Here is a 19313-nt window from a genome sequence, read left to right as displayed (position 1 = left end):
TGATACCCAGATGGGGATTAAGGCAGTTTAACGAACACTTAAGGAAGAGAGAGGAGTGACATTTAAGGGCAGGGATGTAACAATACTTCCCTGAGCTATGACTATTTCCACTGTTGCTGCAGAAGGGGGAGCTGGCCTCTTCTTGCCTGTTACTTTGTCTGTTCCCAGTTACAGAGATCTTGAGGGTGTCTGTAACTTCTGATTGCTCTTTCTAGTTGTCCACAGAGCTGTAAATAAAGGCAGAAGGTAGGAGTCTTCCCTTAGAGTGCTGTTTGCCTGCTGTTGCAGCAGTACCAAGGAGATTTTGCTGGGAAAAGTGGCTCTGCACTGTCCCCTGCTGCAGGGCCACCCTTCCTAGTTTTGGATCTTACCACCTTTGGAGCTGTTCTAACAAAAGATACCAGGTCGTCTTCTCCCAAAAATGTTCTAAGTGCTGATTTTGGTGGTAGTGCCCTAATTAATTACTCCTCCTCCCAGGCCCTCCCCCAAATATTTTTTTTCATTAAGATCAAGTGAAGTGACCTACTGGAAATGTCCATATTTATATTTTTTTATAAAACTTTATTTTGTGGTATTCAGTACACAGGGAAAATTAATTAACTGGTGAATGCTGCTTTGAGTGGGTTGGAACAGATGGGGGGGGAAAAAAGGCTTCATAGCCACAAAGTGACCACAAGGATTTATGGATGCTTTATTTTTCCAAGAAATTACATTGTTTCAATGCAAATAACATGGAAAGTGATGGTTGGGATGGATGGACCCTGAATGGTAGAATTTATTCCATGTAGTTTCTTTAGTAAAAGCTTGGGTTTTCTAAATGAAAGTTTAGTGGCCCAAAGGTGATACCCATGGATGCGCTGGTAACAAATGGTGGGATGGAGTCATATCATCCAGTTCTATGCAGTTTCCATGTTGATGGTGACAGACTGAGCAAGAATTTCAGGCAGATCTCAAGAGCCATCTGGTCTTTCTAATTTTGGCTTGTTCTGGGAAGGAATGGGAGAGTTGTATTTGATGTTAATGTTGGCTGAAGAAACATGAGCGAAATGGCAAGCAGAGCCCTTGATTTCTGTTTTGAGGGGTTTGTTTCATACACACAGTACACATTGTTGGGAATGTGTATTTCCTTGGATAGAATACCTGACAGTTCACATAAGCCCACAATACTTTGCATTTTAAAGATAGCTGATGGTTTGGGGGTTGATTTTTGTGGGTTATTTTTTTTTTTCTTTCTTTGGACAAAATAATAGCATATAAAGGCTAGGGCACAGGGGGGGTGAGGGTTGGTGTTGTTGTTTTTATTTTCCCCTACTTGTAGGAGAAGTGCTAAATAATTGAGTATTTTTGAAGCCCTCTTTTGGCTATTGGTCATGGCTGAGAATATTCTTCTTCAGATGATTATTTTGTTTGAAGACGTGTTCTCAGTAGTTCACACGAGTATTCAGACCACTCTCTTAACAGAAATCTACAAATTATTGGAAGGTGTTGCTTTGATTTCCATTTTTTAAAAAAATCTCAATTGTGCTTATAGGATAAATGTCTCAGGCTGTCAATTTGCACTGTGTTTGAAAAATCTACTAAACACTAATGAGTTACAGGGCTGTGAACAAGAGCCAGGAACCTGGGCTCCTGCTATCTTTGCTCTTGGACCAGTCTCATTTTCATATTGTTGGTTTCATGGTTTTGTAGCCTCTGTTTGCCATGGGTATACAGAAGCCTGTATGGATAGCAAGCAGATGAAGTTAAGTGTGCAAATGAGAAGAACATACCATTTGGTACCTGGGGAATTCCTCTTAGACAGACAGGATGTGCTTTACAAATGCTGTGGAAAAATACAGATATGCTAGTTAGAAGGAGCAGCAAACATTACCTTGGGAAATAACTCTAAAATTAACAGCTGTTTATGAGCTGACTGCATTAAAAATATCTACCTGCTTGGATTTGATCTGATACAGTGATAGAAAGTTTTTAAGTGTTTAATGTTGTACAAATCAAGTTCTCTTCTTGCTTAAGTGTGATAAGACAGTAGCTATTGGATACAATCACTGCAACTGCCCTACAGAAAGTCAGTCTAGATATTTGGTGTGGAACAAAACAGCCTCCTCTGCTGTGGCTGAATCGAGTCTTTTGCATGATGTGACTGCATAAGCATATTGCTGTGGTCTTTTTTACACATAAGTCCTTTGATCTAAATCAGCTGGAGCTTGTCTGATTTTCCTGAGAAGCTAAAAGGCCACTGTAATGAAATTATAAGAGAGAGGAGAAATGTAGGATGGATGTTGAACTCTTGCACCTACCTTCATAGTTGATGCAGCCATTTGAGTCCTCCTGACCTTTCATGAGTTCGTCTACTTCTTCTTCTGTCATCTTTTCACCTGGGAGTGGAGAGAACTTGTTTCATTCTTCACACAGGCTCAAACCTACAGCTTATCCAAAGGCTATCCTTATTTTGTGGGTTAGTGAAAAAACACCTATACATGGCATGAGCTTAATTAGTTTTAACTTTCTTTAGAAGATGGAGATGTGCATGCATAGAGATTCTAGTTATGCCTACAGAGTAAAGAAACTATGCAGCAAATCTATTTTTGTCTATTTGTGTTATGTCACTCTATTCATCAAATAACAGTTGATGATCTTAATGTCTGAATTTAGATGTCATAAGCCTAGCCTGTTCCTTTGGTCTTTAGTAGCTCTGTTTGCTTTCTTTGTGGATTCACAGTCAGGAAACCCAGAGTCTTGCCTGGCTTGGTAGCCTCCCATCTCTTCAAACTTTTTGGACTACCTTTCCTTCCTCCTGCCTTCAAACAGCAGAAGTTTGTGAAGTGCTGGCAGAGAGGATGATCCCTTACCCAGAGTAGCCAGTACGTGACGGAGCTCAGCACCCATGACCGTGCCATTGCCTTCCTTGTCAAAGACACGCAGACCCTCAACAAAGTCTTCAAAGGTGCCCTGTTCCTTGTTGTTGGCAGCTGCTTGCAGCATGGGCAGGAACTCTTCAAAAGTAATCTTCTTGGCATTCATCTCTGGGAAAAAAACACCAGTTGTTACATGCTAGATGTTTGTATCTGTATTCCTTAGGCATATTTGCCTTTAAATGTGGGAGAGCCTCCCCTATCTGCATTTCACAGCTTGTTCTAGCTTTTACTCTAGTCTTTGCCTCAGAAGTTGCAGAATCTGGATTCTCTTACCCTATTTGACATACATCTGACTTTTCACACCCAGGATCCTTCCCACATAGCTTTGTATGCTTGTGTTCATGCTAGATTTTTTTTTCGGAAAGGAAATTTGCTGTATGAGTTAATCTTTGAAAATATTTGGGGAGTGAGGGAGTTGCAGAAGCCCCAGCAGTGGGTAAAGGTAACCAGAGTGGGATGTGATGACTTAGACGAGCTGCTGAGGTTGCTCACATGTTACTGACCTCTTCAGGTTATCTGTGATATGGTGGCACAGCTTCTAGTTCTTTAATAAACTAATTAAAACTAGGAAAGTACAGTGTGGTGGGTTGCCAATAGTAAATTTGGGCATGCTCACAATGGAGATTTAAGACCTTCTGAGCTTAGTTCATCTAACCCCTTTCCTCTCATGAGCCAAAAGTTGTAGTCCTCAGTGAGAACCTCTCCAAGTGTTGCTCATTTTGGTTTGTTTTGTGTATTTTTTGTTTGGGTTTTTTTGTTTATTTTTTTTAGCAAGGCTGTCAAATATAAGAATCTTTTTTATTCTTACTTCTTTCCTCCTGGATCTTTCCATTGCCAGCCTTCATCTGGGCAGCGACAAAATATAATAGATGGAAACAGATGGACAGATAATTTTCATTATACAGTTGTTACAAGACCCATTTTACTATGCAGCTATATCAAAGTCACTGTCAGTTATTGCTGGAACCACTGAAAGTCCTGGTATGTCTCACCTCTGTGTTAGTCCCCAATGCTTCCTGCTGGTGCCAAAGCTTTTTGAATTGTTCCTCAGAGCTGTCTTTACCAGGCCAGAAGATGTGAATATAATTTAGCACACCTTAATATGGTTCTGCATGACTGAAATCAGGGATCACCTGCTTCTAGGTCCTTGTTAAAATGAGGGGACTATAGTTTTTATCCTTTATTTTTATCTCTAAAAGGGAGGGAACGGAAATTAAAAAAAAGCTGTAGTAATAAATGCTCAACACATGCTTCAGTGTGCCCAAGTTTGTGTGAGCTTTGGGAAGACCATTCCAGTCAGCTGAAATATACAGGTGGGTTTCCTGTCCCAGGGCATTTCTTGGCTTCTTGGCAGAAGTTCTTGCACTGGAAGGACCTGAAGAGCTGAGTATCAGTTATTAGAAATGAACTCACAGCTCTCCAAGCAAAGGCTGTGGCACTAATGGACTGTGAGCTACGAGTGTGTGTTATACCTATGCTGAGTTGACAGCAAAACAGTCCCTACAGAGAACTCTCCATGAATAAAGCAGAAGGTTTTCCTCTATTCCCCATCATTCTCTTCCAAGGGAATTAGTGAAATACCATCTATTGTTGCATAGTCCTCTTTGCTCCCCATCAGAGCAAAAGCTCCCCTCTCTCCTGCTGTGACTATTGGTGCTCCCCAATCTCAGGAATGGCCCAAAAGGCTGCAGGGCACTTACCCTCTTTGCTGGGGTTTCCCAGGATTTTGTTGACCTCTGCATTTGTAGGGTTCTGCCCCAGTGCCCGGATGATATCGCCAACCTGGCTGAGGGTGATCTTGGCATCACCAGTCCTGTCAAAGAGGAGGAAGGCCTCCTTGAAGTCTGCAAGAGAAGAGCAACATTGAGCCAGGCAACTCCCTATTGACGAAGATGTGAGCCTGTTGTCTCCTGGCACTGTTCCACTGACTCCAGGGGAGTTAGCCAGGGGAATCTTTGGCCCACAGTCCCAAGAAAAACTCCTCCCCTCTGACATTTCAGTTTCACTATTTTTAAACTTTTGTATCTACCTTTCATATCATTCCTGGCTCTAAGAGCCATCAATAGCTTTGTGACTGACCCTGTAGTTGTTTCAAGGACAGGGAAAGATAAGTTCTGTACCGACACTGTCATTCAAGAGCGGGTTTCTTCACATGGTGTAGCAGAAGATGATTAAAATGTTGTTATCCACTCCACCTTATCTCTCCAGAGAACTGGGGCTGTCAAGTGCCCACCAGTGCAAAACCTTTGCCTGCTTCAGTGGATTCTGCCTGCAATCCCAGCATCTCAGCTACACTGTGCTAATAGGAAACTTGAAGGTGGATTTCAAATGCTTTTACTGTTGTTTTCCCTTAAAATTGCCTTACAGTGGGATTTCCAAACATGTTTGTTCCCTCTTTTTTTTTCCCTTCTTTGTAGTTTGTCCCTGCTTCTTACAGATGTGTGAATATCCCACTTTTCCAGTGGAAGTACTCATGTGGTGCCTTTTCCTGTGCATTTCCAGCGTGTTCACTTTGAGACTTCGCTTCCTTCAGTGCTGCCAAGTGATCAGGGCTCACTTATTTCCCCTTGTTGGACAAGGCCTTCAGGTACAGCCCTTTCTCCCACAAAAATCAGCACAGGTAAGTTGTCTTCATTGCATTGCCAGCCTTCATCTTCTGTTGTGAAGTTCCATGTCAATCATATTACTATATTTTTTAGCTTTTTTGAATACTTGAATGAAGAAATGTGGCTTTTAAAAAAGAGGAGAGGACAAAGGTCAACTGTGTGGCTAAAAAGCTGTCTTTGAACCCCAAATGCCACAAGCATCTTGGCCTGTGCTGTTGATCTCTTCTGCACTGCAGTGTCTGATGATGCTGTGGTTTAGCTTCAAGTAATCCGAGTAAAATGTCTTTTCCTTGGCCATGATTCTCATCCAGTAGCCACACAGGCTTTGTGTTTCACAGCCTGGGTAATGTTCATTACACTTTGGGGCAGGTTTAGGAGTAAGAAGCCACATTTCAGATCATGTCTTCATTCATCTTGTGCTGGGGACATGCAGTGCAGAGGTATTTTTGGTTTTGCTTTAGTCTTCCTTGTACCACCTTGGTGGAGCTGTTGCTGGCACGCAGTAAAAGTGCTGATACACAGTGTCAGCCTGCTAGGCTGTAATCAAATACATCTGAAAATAATCCTCTTACTGTCTCATGTGAGACACCTATAACCCTTTGCTGCTACCTCTCTCTCCTTCCAGCTTTTATTGCAGGGTATAAAATTATGGCCTTCTGGACCTGTGTAGAGCTTCCTGATATCAGCTCTAGCAGCTGAGATGGGTGGAGCTGTAGTGATTTATTCCATATTATCTGATCTTTCATCTGCTAAATCAATGACATTTGGCTGCAGAGAGGTATAAAACAGTGCCAGTGTTCTAATAGCAAAGCCATCAGGAGAGCTTCTCCATTTTGTAAATCCCATGAAGTTTTATGTTCACTGGGTTTTGAAGCTTTGGAGAAAAGGACTGATTTGTTTTTGTCTCTCAGGCATTTCACAGCAATATATCCTTGCTGTGGGTTTCTTTTTATTAATATTTTTTTTTTTTTAATGACCATTACTATTTTATGTCTCTGCTGGAGCAAACATGTTTAAAGCCTGTCTGAGGATGGTACTACCCAGCTGCTGATGCATCAGCCTGTGTGGATGTAAATAGTTACTGAGGGTGGGCATAACTGCTCTTGGGAAATTCTCCCTGCCTCAAGAAACTTCTATCTGCTCCTCTGCTTGGTTCAACCATTGTAATGTTACAGCAGCTGGATGATGTGGAATATGTAGGGAAGCTAAAATAAATATTTTACTTCATTACATGTGCCAGCAGCTTTGAATTGAGGACGTTTTTCCATAAACCCACCTGATTCTTTTGTAAAATTTTCAGAATTAAGAAGCAAAGAAGGGTCCAAATGACTTCTTTTGTGACCATGAGAGTCTGGACCACAAGAAGAGAATTTTTACCATCTCACTTGCTGCACTATACCTCTCCTTATTGCTTTGATGGTGTTACTGAGAGCAGGCTCATCTTTACAAAGTTTAGGGCTCCCTCAAGACCTGTTTCTAGCTATTCCACTCCCTCTGAATTTCTAGGAAATCCTCGTATCTTCCTTTCTAAACACTTTCTTCAGTCTACTATATGTGCTACTCATTTTTTAACATTTTAAAATATTACATAATATAGCCCAAATGCATATCTTAGGCTATTCGAAACACTTAAAATTAGATTTCCAGAGCTTCAGTGAGAGCTATTGTTCATGTCAGATTTTTTGTCTCTTTCCAGAAGATTGAAACAAAAAATTTGGAAGCTGCAAGTTGCTTGTGAATCAAAGAATACAGCGAGATGTTCAAGAATCGCAGCATATCCAGATCATTTTGTAAGCAGCAGTTTACACAAATCACTTATTTGCTGACTCTTTCCATGCTTAAAGAATATTTTTACAGTAAAACAGGCTTTGTTTCCTTCCACAACACCTCCTGGCAAAAGTGACATGTAGAACTCTTGCATCTTCTGCCAGTGTGAGATTGCAAAGTCACTGCAGCTAAGTTAAATTTAAAAATATAAAACTTTCTCCTTCTGTTGTCCACCTTCTGCCAATTTCCCCAGGGACTGTCGAGCTCAAGACTTATTTTCAGCATCCTTGTGAAGAGCCAGAACAGGAGTACAACTGAAGAATGTTCAGTAGGTAGAGACAGGGTGTTTCCTCTTTGTACCATGGTATAAACTTCTCCGTTCAGAGAGCATGTAAACAAAGATCCAGATAAATTACATGTAGATCTACAGTCACCTTCTTGCTCAGCATAAGTCATCACCACTCTGAAGTCAAGAGTCTGGTGATTTATACCAGATGAAGTCTTAGCTCATTGTTTCAGTAAAAGTTAATTTCTGAGCCTTTAGCTCTTTTTTGAACCCACATACATGTAAAACACATCAGCTCTCTTGTAACTTACCATCCTGTTGCTCCTTGGAGAACTCGATCTGTTGGAAGGAAATCAATCACAAAAAATAGCTTAGGAAGGGGGGCTGGGGGAGAACCTGTGTGTTTTCTAAAGCATCCAGCTCAATCCATGAGTCATCTTCCAGAAGAGCAAAAAAGTGGCCTGTCAAATGTGCAGAAGCAATGCAGATAGCAAAAGAGCTGTTAAGGCTAGTGAATATTTAGCATTTGGTAGCCATTTTGTTCCCCCTCCTGCCCCCCGTTAAAGTTTAACTTTGATTTCACTTACCATTGATTTCATCAGCAGAGAAGGACTGCAGTTGGGGAGAAAAAGAGAGAAAAAAGAGAACTAGTACTGCTGAAAATGCACTGAGAGAAAGTAAATAGCAGAAAGTACCTGAGTGCTTTCACTTCTGTCTTGCCTAATGTAGTTAGGCCATAGCAACCTAATCTAGCAACTTCCTGCATAAAATGTATCAGCAAGTCTATTCTTAAGGCTTGCATGAAAATTTACGTCCCAGGAAAGGCCAGAGATGTGCCAAGAAGCAACAAAAATCAAAAGTCTCAACTCAAAAAGAAGTAACTAATTACCATCAGGTCCATTTACTCTCTTAGCATAGATCCGTTTTAGTTATACAATCTGAAGTAATATTTCTAAACAAGCAGCTTTTTCCATCAACATAGAAATTAAATTAATCCCTTAAAGTCTCAAATTAGTTTTTGACGGTATGTTGTTTCATAAAGTACTAATCTATGATATTGACTTATATAAAAAGATGATTTTTCCTCATGACTTTAGCTGGTTACATTTGATTAACAAAGAAAAGCTTAGGAAATTGTAACAATTCTATCACAAGCTGTGGGAGCGGCACCAGTGCTGTTGCCTGGTTTGGAACTGGAGGCTAACTGGAAAGCCTTGCATAGTTCTTTAGGTTTAAACAAAACCAAGCAAACTTAAACTGTCTTCTGGACTGTCCTTCCCCCACCACCCCAAGACCTAAGGTGGGCAAGAAGCCCGATTTACTTATGTAAAATACACTGGCTGGCTGCTAGCTATTATCTCTCCAGTGCACCCACCATGGTTGAGTTGGAAACGCAGCGCAGCAGACAGGCAGGAAGGATTAGCTGAGAGGTCTTGAGAGTGGTCCTGCTTTCCTTGCCTTTCTTGCCCTTATTTATCTGGTAGTGCTGACGGCAGTGCCTGGATTAGGTGTCAGAAGGAAGAGGTCCCTCCCCTTGGCGAGTTCTTTAGCTTTCTTAGGGCAAAGTGACAGGAGGCTCCATGTCTTGATAGACATCTTATGATGGCTATTTTTAGGAGGCTGGAGAGGGGCAGGGAGTGACAAGCAAAAAGTTTGATTCATGTCAGCACTTTCTGGGTCTGTACCATCAGGAGGAGATATTCCTTGTCCAGACCTACCAAGACTTCCTTATAGGGAAGGATTCTATTTCTCCAGTAAGTGAGCAAGGAGCACTGAGGGTGAGGAGTGCCTCATGTCTGCCCAGCTGGCTGGGTGGCTTGCAGGATGTGTGAATGGTCCTCATATCTTTGCTGGGCTTTGCTCAGCCCCTTACACAGATAATAAAGTTCCCAACTTTATTAGATGAGTAGTACTGCTGCCTGTCTTCTCAGGGGGGATCCAGTTGTTGACACTGAGCAGAATAGTTGTCTGTCAACAGAGGTGGTATCGTGCTGTGAAGCTCTTCCTCTGCACTGATCACATTTTCCAAAATTTTAACATTTTCTGTGTCATTTGGAACTAATTGTATTAAGTTAGTGGCTGATGTGTAGATGTTCCCTGCAGGGCAGTGGGAATCCTGTATTCATGTGATCTCTAGGACACTCTTCCCCTGGGGCTTGGGTTAGGCAGGACACCAGGGTGCTTGGTTTAACACTCACAGGTGTGTACAGAAGTGGTGCTTCTCAGGTGTGTGTGAGGTTGGGGCAAAGGAGAAGCTGTGATAGAAGCTAAGGACCCCAAAAGCCTTTGTGAACTGGAAGGATGACTGTTCACAGTGGGGAAAGGGGTACTTGATTTTTGGGTTGCAGGCTGGTCACAGTGGGCCTACAGAGAGGGAGCAGGAGGTAGAGGCTGCAGCTTCTTCAGCAGCAAAGACCAAGGTCCACTGTGCAGCATCCCCCAAGACCAGGTCAAATATCTCAATGGATGTTAAGACATGTAAAAGGATTGGCAAACTTTGCTCCAAACTTCTTCCTTTCCCTGTTGCCTCAACCAGATCAAGAGTGCCATGAAGCCAAGGTGGGAACAGTTGTGTGACAGCAACAGACTCCCAGTTCTGAACTGAAATCCCCTATTTTAATTTCTGTTGGTTGCCTCTGCTAAGAAGTCACTGCTGCTGGTTTTCTAATGATGAGGTGTGATTAGTGAGGAAAACCTTCTCCTGTAGCTTGCTTAGTTACCCTGATGAGAAGCATGACCTTCATGATTGTGTCTTTTCAGTATGTTGAATACTCTGAGTGAAGGAATCAAATTCAGACTTAATTTTACTGTTATTTCTAAACTGAACAATCAAATTGAGTGGATTTGAGATACTAATCTCCAAGCAAAGACTGTTCTGAGCTTGCCATTTTAGCTGGAAAATGCTCTGTTTGAACAAATTAATTGCAATTTTTTAGAAACATCTGGAAATATACTGAGTACAAAAAAAGCTCCACTGAAAATTTCTTAATTTTGGGTGGTTTGTTGCTGGGTTTTGGTGGTTTTTTTGCAATTTGTAATCATTAGCCTGTGGGAACAGGGGTGTGTGTTCATGGTGGTGTAGCCACAATCAGGTGTGGCTGCATAAAAAGGGGGCTGATGGTTTTGCCCTGGGTTTGTTGATATAGGTTTAGCACAGTGCAGAGCTCCTGATTCACACTGGCTGGGGCTGGAATTCGGGTGAGTGAGAATGCTCATCAAGATCTTGGCCATCAGTCCCTGTGCTTTAATAGAGAGGCTTTCAGAAGACTTTGACAGAGCTAAAATAGTGTCTGGGTCAATGTAGGATGTTGGTTTTTGTGGAATTTTCTGTCTGCCCTCAGCATCTTGCTCTGCAGTGCTGGCAACTGGGAAATGTTCCCCTGAAAACAGATTTGAATTGTTTTGTTTGGATTTTTTTGTTTGTTTGAGGGTTTTTTGCATGTTTTTGTTTCAGGGAAAACTCAGACTCCTTTTCTTGAGCAGGTAGGTTCTATGTTTGGCTACCAAAACAACTCATTCCAAAAGATGCCAAGCAAAAAATAATTGGAGTGCATTTGTCTTGGGCATAGGAAACAGAAACCTGGATTAGTCATCTGGCTTAAATAGGCTATCAAATATTATAGCTGAGAGGGGTTTACATATAAACTGATTGTCTTGTGATCTTATGAGAGTTTGTCTTAGAGTTCAGACAAGGAAAAGCTAGTGCATCATATCAGCCCTTCATTTAAGTACTGATCCTTGAATAAGTCTCACTAGACAGAGTTTTACTGGGGAGAAATATTCTAGCATGGGCATATTGCATTCACTTAAATGAAGAATTGCCCTGCTCTAAGACAATAGATCTGTTGGGGGGGTTAAAGTGTACTTGCTTTCAGTAAGAGCAGCTACAAAATGGCCTGGATGAAAAATATTTCAAATACTCCTTTAAAGAAATTAAAGGGGGGATTTCTGATTCTAAAAGGAGCTTTCAGAAAATTCAGAAGGGACAAAAAAGTATTTTTCAGTGATCTGGTCTTTGTTCTGATCCTGGCAGTGTTCTCTGCATTATCAGAGGACACTGTGAGTCTCGAGGCTTCAGGGACAATTTTGACATTTCAGGGAGTTCAGTTTAACAAAAACTGAATGCCCCACCCCTAGCAAAAAGAATGAAAAGCTGAAGCAACTGCAACACACATGAAAGACCAGAATGACTTGGATTTCTCTAACTTCATATTTATGGGCAGAGTTATTACCCAGAAGGATATCTGTGCCAAAGAAAAAGGTGGTATGCTTTGAGTATGTTTTTTTTTTTGTTTGTTTGTTTTGTTCCTTTGCATTGTCTGTGACTACAAATAATTAATAATAAGTAATTCTCTAGTCAGAGGCATTTTGACCAGGTCCCAGTTAAAGGGTGGGATTGATGGGGTTGTATGCATCTCTTTTTTACCAGCAAAATGGAGACACAATCCACACAAAACCTTATTTCCAAATTATTAATAAAGTTCCAGATTTCCCACAAATCACTGGTTTATGTGCCTTAGGGCCCAAGCTTTGCCATGTGATGCTGTGCTCACCTCTTTAGACTGGTGGGCACTGGGACTGAGCACTGTTTGTGTGCTCACTGTAACTCAGGAAAGGTGTGGACAGGATGAAAAGCACTGGGGAAAGGTGCTGCTGGGAGTTAAAGCATTAAGCTGCTCCACCTGTTTGTTACGTTTGGAATGAATGGCAAGAAGTGAATCATTTTAGGAGTTTATTAGAGAGAATCACCTACTATTTCAAGGTACTGTCTCTCTAAAAGAGACAAAGATATGTTGGATATCTTGGAAAATCAGAGAGGATAAAATTTGAGATTCTTCTAGGATACTCATTGTGTATTTAGCCTTCTATTCAGGACTGAAGGGATTTTTTTTTTTTATTTTTTTTTTTTCTATGAAGTTAGGATTGTGCCTACAGTAGTTTATATGATACCTGCTCACTATTAATGTCTGCTCCTTGATTAATACAGCTGCACATCTTTCCAGCAGACCTCACTGAGTGCAGGATTACACAGGTTCCAAACCCCTCTGAAATCTGGCTGTCCTTTTGCCATCCCTCACTTCAGTTCCATAACTTCTACAATCAATGTCACAGGTTTTAGAGAGGCTGCTTCTCATCTGAGTAAGAATTAGCAGCCTGTAGGATTTAGCTTCCTGCCATATGAGGCAGAGAAACGTTAGAAGAAGAAGAGCTCTTGAGAAACCAAGGTCTGTTTTGGGAACAGAGCTGCCTAGAAATACAACTGAAGAAAGAATAAACACAACTTCCATTAGTACAGGAGAGAAAGTTGCAGGTGTGAGATACTATGAGGTTTGAAAGAATAGTTCAGAAATATGTCTGAGTTTAAATGACTTTACTGCAGATTAATTTGACTTTTTTCCTAATAATTTTGTATAATTTTCCAGTTTAAAGATTTTTAAAACTTGAACCTTCACAAGCTGCTTTGCAGCTGTGCAAAAACTTTTGGATGAACCTTGATGTCTAATTAATGTGCACTTCTGAAATGTCTGGGTATGTGCTCTTGATTATATCCTTTTGAATACATTTCATTAGCTTCAGGGGGAAAGTGCCTTCAGTTGTGCTCATTTGTAAACATGTCCCATTTCTAATTGCTTTTGTGCTTGAATGTGTATAATCAGGGGGACACACAAGATGTGAGGCTCTGAAGCCCTGCTTTTGGAGGGATTTCTTGTTTTAACATGCCTCCCAGTGGCACTGTTAGAGTATTAATGTAATTTAAACCCTTGCTACTTGACATTTAAGTGCTTTGAGGTAAACCAGTCAGTCCCAAGTGCTTCTTGGCAGTGGCTATAAGATGTACTAAAGCCTTAGTGCAGCAAGGGCAAATTTCCAGGTTGCTTGTTTCATATCTCCTTACAGGCAACTTCTTTCTCTGCTTGTCATTGGCTAAATTTGTCACCTTCTTCTTGCCTTATGTAACATTAACTCAAATATCTTGTTACTACCTTTCACAATGTCTCTGTTCTCTAAGGGGGTTTATAACAGCATTTTAGAAATATTCTGAGCTGGTTTTGATGGGACTAAAGCTCTGTCACAGAACTCCTGTTAACACTTGGAGGTACCCTGCGAGCTCTTAAAATGTTACATTTTGTGTAATTTGCTTCCCACTGTTTCTACCAAAGTTTGCCATTCATCAGAGACTCCAAAGGCTATAGGAATTATTTCTTAAATGCTGCTAAAGCTGTGAATTACTAAGAATGTATCTTGTTTAAAGGAAAAAAAATATATTTTTGAACAATTTTTCCAGTTAGCAACATTAATGAAAAGTTTCTGCTAATAAATGTGGGTAGTTTTTTGATGGGCTCCTTGCTTAGCAGCAGTTCAGGAAGAAAAGGAGGCCAAGTTCTTCTGAAAACTGCAAACAAAGCTAAGCTGTGTGTTTTGTGTGTTGCTCCCAGCAGTGTTCCAAGGGGATGTCTTGGTGTGCAGCAGTCCTTGTCCAGGTTTCCTGTCCTGGGACACCTTTCTTGCCTGTGCTGTGTTTGTCAGCAGTGTGGGCTGTGACATGTCAGGCTCACAGAGACAAGGGCTGGGGCTGCTCCAGGCTGCATCCTGCATGGTGCTGTGTGGTGGGTCAAAGCAGCAGCAGCAAGCTGGTCTGGATGGCATCAGAGTCCCACCTGTACACCTCTTAATTCATATTGACATTTATCCCCTTCCTACCTGTAAGGACACTTGGGACTGCTGACCTTGTCCAACAGATCACCCATCCCAGGGAATCCTTCTGGAGACATAGCTGGAGATAGACCAGGCATAATTTGAAGACCTGAGCCAAAAGTTTCAAGTAAAAACCTGCTGTTGCCTAAGAAAGCCCTCAGCACTCCTGGGCAAAGCTACTCTTGGCATTCCTGCTCCCACTCCGTGGCTTCATGTGGGGCTTGTCTGTAGCACAGCAGCTCTCTGGGTGCTTCAGCTGACACTTGCAGTGCTGCTTGCCCTCTAGCCCATGAGCTTTCTGTCAGTGCATTTTAGTCAGTTTATCTCTCTCTGGTTACATTCAAAGCAATGTTCAGAGATGACCTACTCAAGTAGTGACTGTAACAAGAAATAAAGACACTTGGACAAACATCTTTTACCACCTTAAGAGCTCTGCAGTTAGAAACAGTCCCTTGAAGCTTGCTTCCATGCAACAGGCATCATTGACATGCATCACACAGTTACACCAGTTTTTAGCAAGTCTTTACTAGTTGGTAGCTTTCAATTGTTTTCCTTTTAAACATTTTGGGTGGTTTATCTCCAGTTAGGCATGGCATAATAGATGTCCTGTATTTCAGTCTTAAAAACACCAGTGTAGGAATCCTTGTGTACCCCTGAACCTCAGTTCCACAGAGGACACTTGCCCAGTCTCTGTCTCTACTCAAGAGAAGATATTCAGCTGTATCCATGAAGTAAAGGGCCTAGTGTGACAGCAGACCAGGGTGCTAGACATTCAGAACACCACCTGTAGAGTGGGAGACTGCCCTCAGCATCTTCAGCGTTTGCATCCCAAAATATCCCAGTTGATTTTGTGAGCCTGGGCTCTGTCCAAGGGCTGGTTACCTGTACTGGGAAGGACCCTTAGTTTTCCACTAGAAAACCAACATACTTTTCTTGTTGGTCATAGGGACTAAGTTATACAGATTTGTGCAATGGGAAGTTTATCCATTTCCTTCTGCCTTGATTGCAAAACCAAGCATGAGACATCTGCATCACTCATGTTTCACCCCAGTTGTTGCAGACATAGACCCATAGTAATGCCTTTCATGAGTTAAACATTGCTTCTCACTCAGGCTTGTGTGTGACAAGAAGGTTGATAAACAGATAAGCTGTGTTTTTAGGAGGGTACTGGGCCACAGTTTTAATTGCAGAATTCTTGGGGGTCTCTTAAGAAAATTATCTGTATGGTCATTTTGATTTTAATCATGGTTGGTTCCTACTGGTGGCTCTCAGCTGCATCCATTGCCCTGTGTTCTTTTCAGTTATTATTTAATTAATCTTTGCCTGTGCAAATCCAAGACATGTTAGTAATAAGGAAAATTGGAAATATACATTTGGTCTGGAAAGGCTCGTGCAAAGCAGTTGAGATTTTGTGCAGTTCCCTGAGCAGAGGGAAATAGGTCTTCACATTTCCATTTAAAAGCAAGTCCCTGCCTTCACTCTCTTCCTATGGTTGTTATACTGTAGCCCAAGGTGGGCTGTAAAAGGGCTGAGTTTAGAGATTTGGGTCTTCCAGTTGGGTATTCCTGTTACTCAGTTTTATAGTCAATAGATGTCACTCAGAAATAGAACATCTTATATTAGCTGTTGTTGGCACTAGCAAATCACCAAATATTTGCTCTGGTTTGGTTAATTTCAAGAGATCAATAAAGAACAAAAAAGCACCTGTCACAATTTTATCACAGCTTCTGATGGTGACAGACAAACCCAGCTTGAGTCCTCTAAAGGAGAAAAAAAGCACCAGAGTTGCAAAATGTGTACCCCAAAAAGTACAGAAAACCAGATTCCCTGAAGATGGGCCAAGAAGGGCATCTGAGTGGAGGAGGTACCACCAAGAGAATCACTACTCAGGTTTGTAAACCACCACGTTTGTTTTGGAGGCTATTATGACTTCTGATGCCAGCTGAGAATGAAGTGCACAGCCAGACGTGGCTGGTTTGGCTGCTGCAAGCCCTGCTTGGGCAATTCCATCCTTACCCAGCCCAGCTATAACAAGGGGCTTGGAGAAAAGCTCCCAAAGCCTTTCTGTGTGTTTACCTGCTGTGTGGCTCCCCAGATCATCATGGCACTTTCTGACATTCCCAGAAACCTCTCTTGACTAGCAAGCTCTACCAGGGCTGCTAATCCCCCGAGGAGTGAAGCACAGCCCAGTTGATCCCCTTGTTTAAAGTGATGTAGGTTTTTGTCTTCATGTCTGGTAAATCACTGCAATAGAGCCCTGGGTCAGGATTGTTCACTGAATCCCAGACAAAATCTTAATTTTTAGTACTCCCTGCCTCCAAAGTTTTGCTGGAAATGGTGCTGTAACTTTTGTCATGCTGAGACTTTGGTGATTGAATGGAAGGACTGAGAAATAATTGAGGGACCAGGCTAAGACTCAGAAAACTTTGATTCCTGACTCTGTCACATATCCCAGACAAATTACTTATGACCTGAAATTGTTTCTGTTCACTGCCTGAACTCTCAAAATGAAAAAAAGGGGTAAAAACCCATGGTGGCTGGTTGGGACCTAGAAGAAAATATTTTGTCTGGTATCTTTCAAAAGAAAGTCTCCTTAAATTCTATCTTTTTTAATCAGTCTGAATATGACAAAACCTGGAGAGTGCTCTCTGTTCTACCACTGTGTATTTCTTGCTGCTATTTCCTTTAGCTAAAGGAGTGAACTGGAAAGATGCCTCAGAGTGCAATCTGACATTTTTTAACTGGTAATATATTATTATTTATTAAAAGATAGGTTCAATGGAGTTCAAAATTCTATTTTCTCCTGATTACTGGACATAGAAAGCTATCAAATCATATTAAGTTATTTAGCAGGAAATCTAGCTTGGTTCCCCATCATCTAGTGCAATGTGAGGCCTAATCGAATTTTCAGACAGTATGCTCAAAAGTAGTGGGTTTTTCATGCACTCTTCAAAATTCTAAGTATTTCAAAATGTCTTTTTTTTCCTCTTGTCAATGGCTTCAGCTTCAATCTTACAAGAAGATACATACTTTTTTAGAAAAATACTGACTACAGCTTGGGAAAATTAAAGTAAACTTGGAGAAGTTTCACTAAGTGACTTAACATCTCAGGACTATATGTATTAAGCTTGTATTAAATTGTATATTTAATATGTGTGTTGAATTGTATCTGAAATACAATTCTTCATGTATAGGTCCTATTAGTAGTGTTTGTCCTTCTTTTACCCATAATAGGCATGATTCTTTATGTAGAATTTAGCAAATTGGTCCTGGGGCCAATCAGCTTGCCAGGTAGGTGCAGAATAACTATTTATAGTCCTACTCAGAGAAACTAGTCTGTCTCTTCATCTCTTAACTGCTTAGCCTCCCTCTCCTCTTTCCTAAGTAAAGAATCTCCCAAAATAGAGGAGTTTTCTCCAAAGGGTCAGAGCAAGAGTTAGTGATGTTGGTTGGCATGCAAAATCTAAAGACATTATGAGAACAAATGGCAGTGCAGTCAGAAGGAAACCTCCAAAAATCTCCTTCTCTTTGTTGCTTTCAATTTGCAGCAAACTATAAATTCTGAGCAAACACGTAAGGGTGAGAGGGAATCACTTGAAATGCTTCCATCCATGGGTTTCTTGCTCATGGGCTCACCAATATTCGTTGTACATTGCAAATGAAAATAGGCAAAACTGCCAAATCTCTCTGTTTTAAACTGCTTTGTTTTGTTTCTTTTAAAGATAAGTCATATTGGTCTCGAAGCACGTGGCCAGAGGGTCATCAGGTGGTTCAAAAATTTGGAAAAGAATTTTAAACTGTAAAAGATTGGTTTTTGTACAGCGCTGTGGGAAAACACTGTATTTCACATTTCAGTAACCCCATTCCTATGTCCCTTCTTTAGGGTTTTTTGTGGTTTTTTTTGGTTGTGCGTTTATTTTAAATTTATCTTTGTCAGACAGGTGAACCAATTGGGTAGAAAAGTTCTGAGGTCCACACTCCAACACACTTCTAACACCCCTGGGCTTCACTGCTCTGTTAAATCACACGCCATGCCTTATACCCTGCATCTACTAAACCAGCCAAAAGCTCAGGCAGCTCAGCAAACCCATCGGCCGAGGTAACTCATTCATTTCCTCACAGTGCCCAGAGAGGAACCAGACACAGGCAAGGCTTCCCTGCAGCTCTTAGCCAGGGCTCTGCTGTCTCTGCCTGCAGGCCAGCACACTCTCATGGATTTACCTTGATGCTCTTGAGGTCGATGGCGGGTTCTTTGGGCTTGGCTGGTGCAGGTGCTGGTGCCGGTGCTGGTGCCGGCGCGGCGGCCGCCGCCGGTTTCTTTACGTCCTTCTTTGGTGCCATTTTGTGCTGCTTAAACTGGAAAAGTTAAAGTGCCCTAAAAAAAGAAAAGTTTGGAAAAAAAAAAGCCAAAACCCCAAGCAAAAAACCACTTAAGAAGTGATTCCTGGGAGAGGAGCAGTGGTCAGAATGAGCTACAGCCTGTACCCTGGAGGTGGACCCGATGTGCTAAACCCTGTAAGGGCATATATATATTTCACTTAGTGCCTCATACAGTACTGACACATGCAGCTGGATTGGACAGCAGATAATCAAGGGGGATGTCATTCTAGCTAGAGCTATAAATGGAATATAAGTGTTCAGGGCTTCATGAGATCAAGGGACTTTTTCCCCTTTAAAACACAATCTAGCTCCTCTGTGGTTTTTATGCATGCAAAGAAGAGGGAAATATAACAAGCCCAGTTTCAGATCTGCTGTAGATTTGAAATTTGGATATGGATTGAACAGTCCTTCTTCTCATCAGAATTTTAGTTCTGCTTAAGTAATAAATCTTTCTTTCCTTCCCTCCCTTCCCCTTTTCCCCCATGCCTGTGTAGTACTCCAAGAGGATTCAGTTTCAAACAGTAATTTTGACTTTCATGGCTGGGGAGATCATATTTTTCCAACCCCATTTGCCTCTCTCTTTACAGCTCTTCTCTCCTCCTCTGCTTCCTTTTTGTTCAAGGAAGTGTTACTCAAGCAAAGGCTCAGGGTGTTTAAAAATAA

At 41.5% G+C, this 19313-nt stretch overlaps 1 protein-coding gene across 3 annotated transcripts; it reads right to left on the bottom strand.

The window, feature by feature from the left end:
* Positions 1-667: 667 nt before the first annotated feature.
* On the bottom strand, positions 668-18835 carry MYL1 (myosin light chain 1). 3 transcript variants are annotated; one of them, XM_015635546.2, is made up of 7 exons: positions 18492-18835; positions 7886-7913; positions 4616-4759; positions 2850-3023; positions 2298-2375; positions 1770-1822; positions 668-986 (listed from the first exon to the last, which is right to left on the bottom strand). In XM_015635546.2, exons 1-6 carry the CDS (start codon positions 18609-18611, stop codon positions 1794-1796), a joined length of 573 nt encoding a protein of 190 aa, XP_015491032.1. In that variant the 5' UTR covers positions 18612-18835; the 3' UTR covers positions 668-986; positions 1770-1793. The 3 variants fall into 3 exon arrangements, with proteins under 3 accessions (XP_015491032.1, XP_015491034.1, XP_015491033.1); XM_015635548.1 differs by lacking the exons at positions 7886-7913; positions 18492-18835 and adding exons at positions 8162-8186; positions 8950-9036; XM_015635547.1 differs by lacking the exon at positions 18492-18835 and adding an exon at positions 8162-8186.
* Positions 18836-19313: the final 478 nt, after the last annotated feature.

Source organism: Parus major, chromosome 7 (assembly GCF_001522545.3).
Source record: "Parus major isolate Abel chromosome 7, Parus_major1.1, whole genome shotgun sequence".
Taxonomy (NCBI): Eukaryota; Metazoa; Chordata; class Aves; order Passeriformes; family Paridae; genus Parus; species Parus major.
Note: the sequence above shows the minus strand (reverse complement) of the source record. Positions and strands in the feature narration are given on the sequence as shown.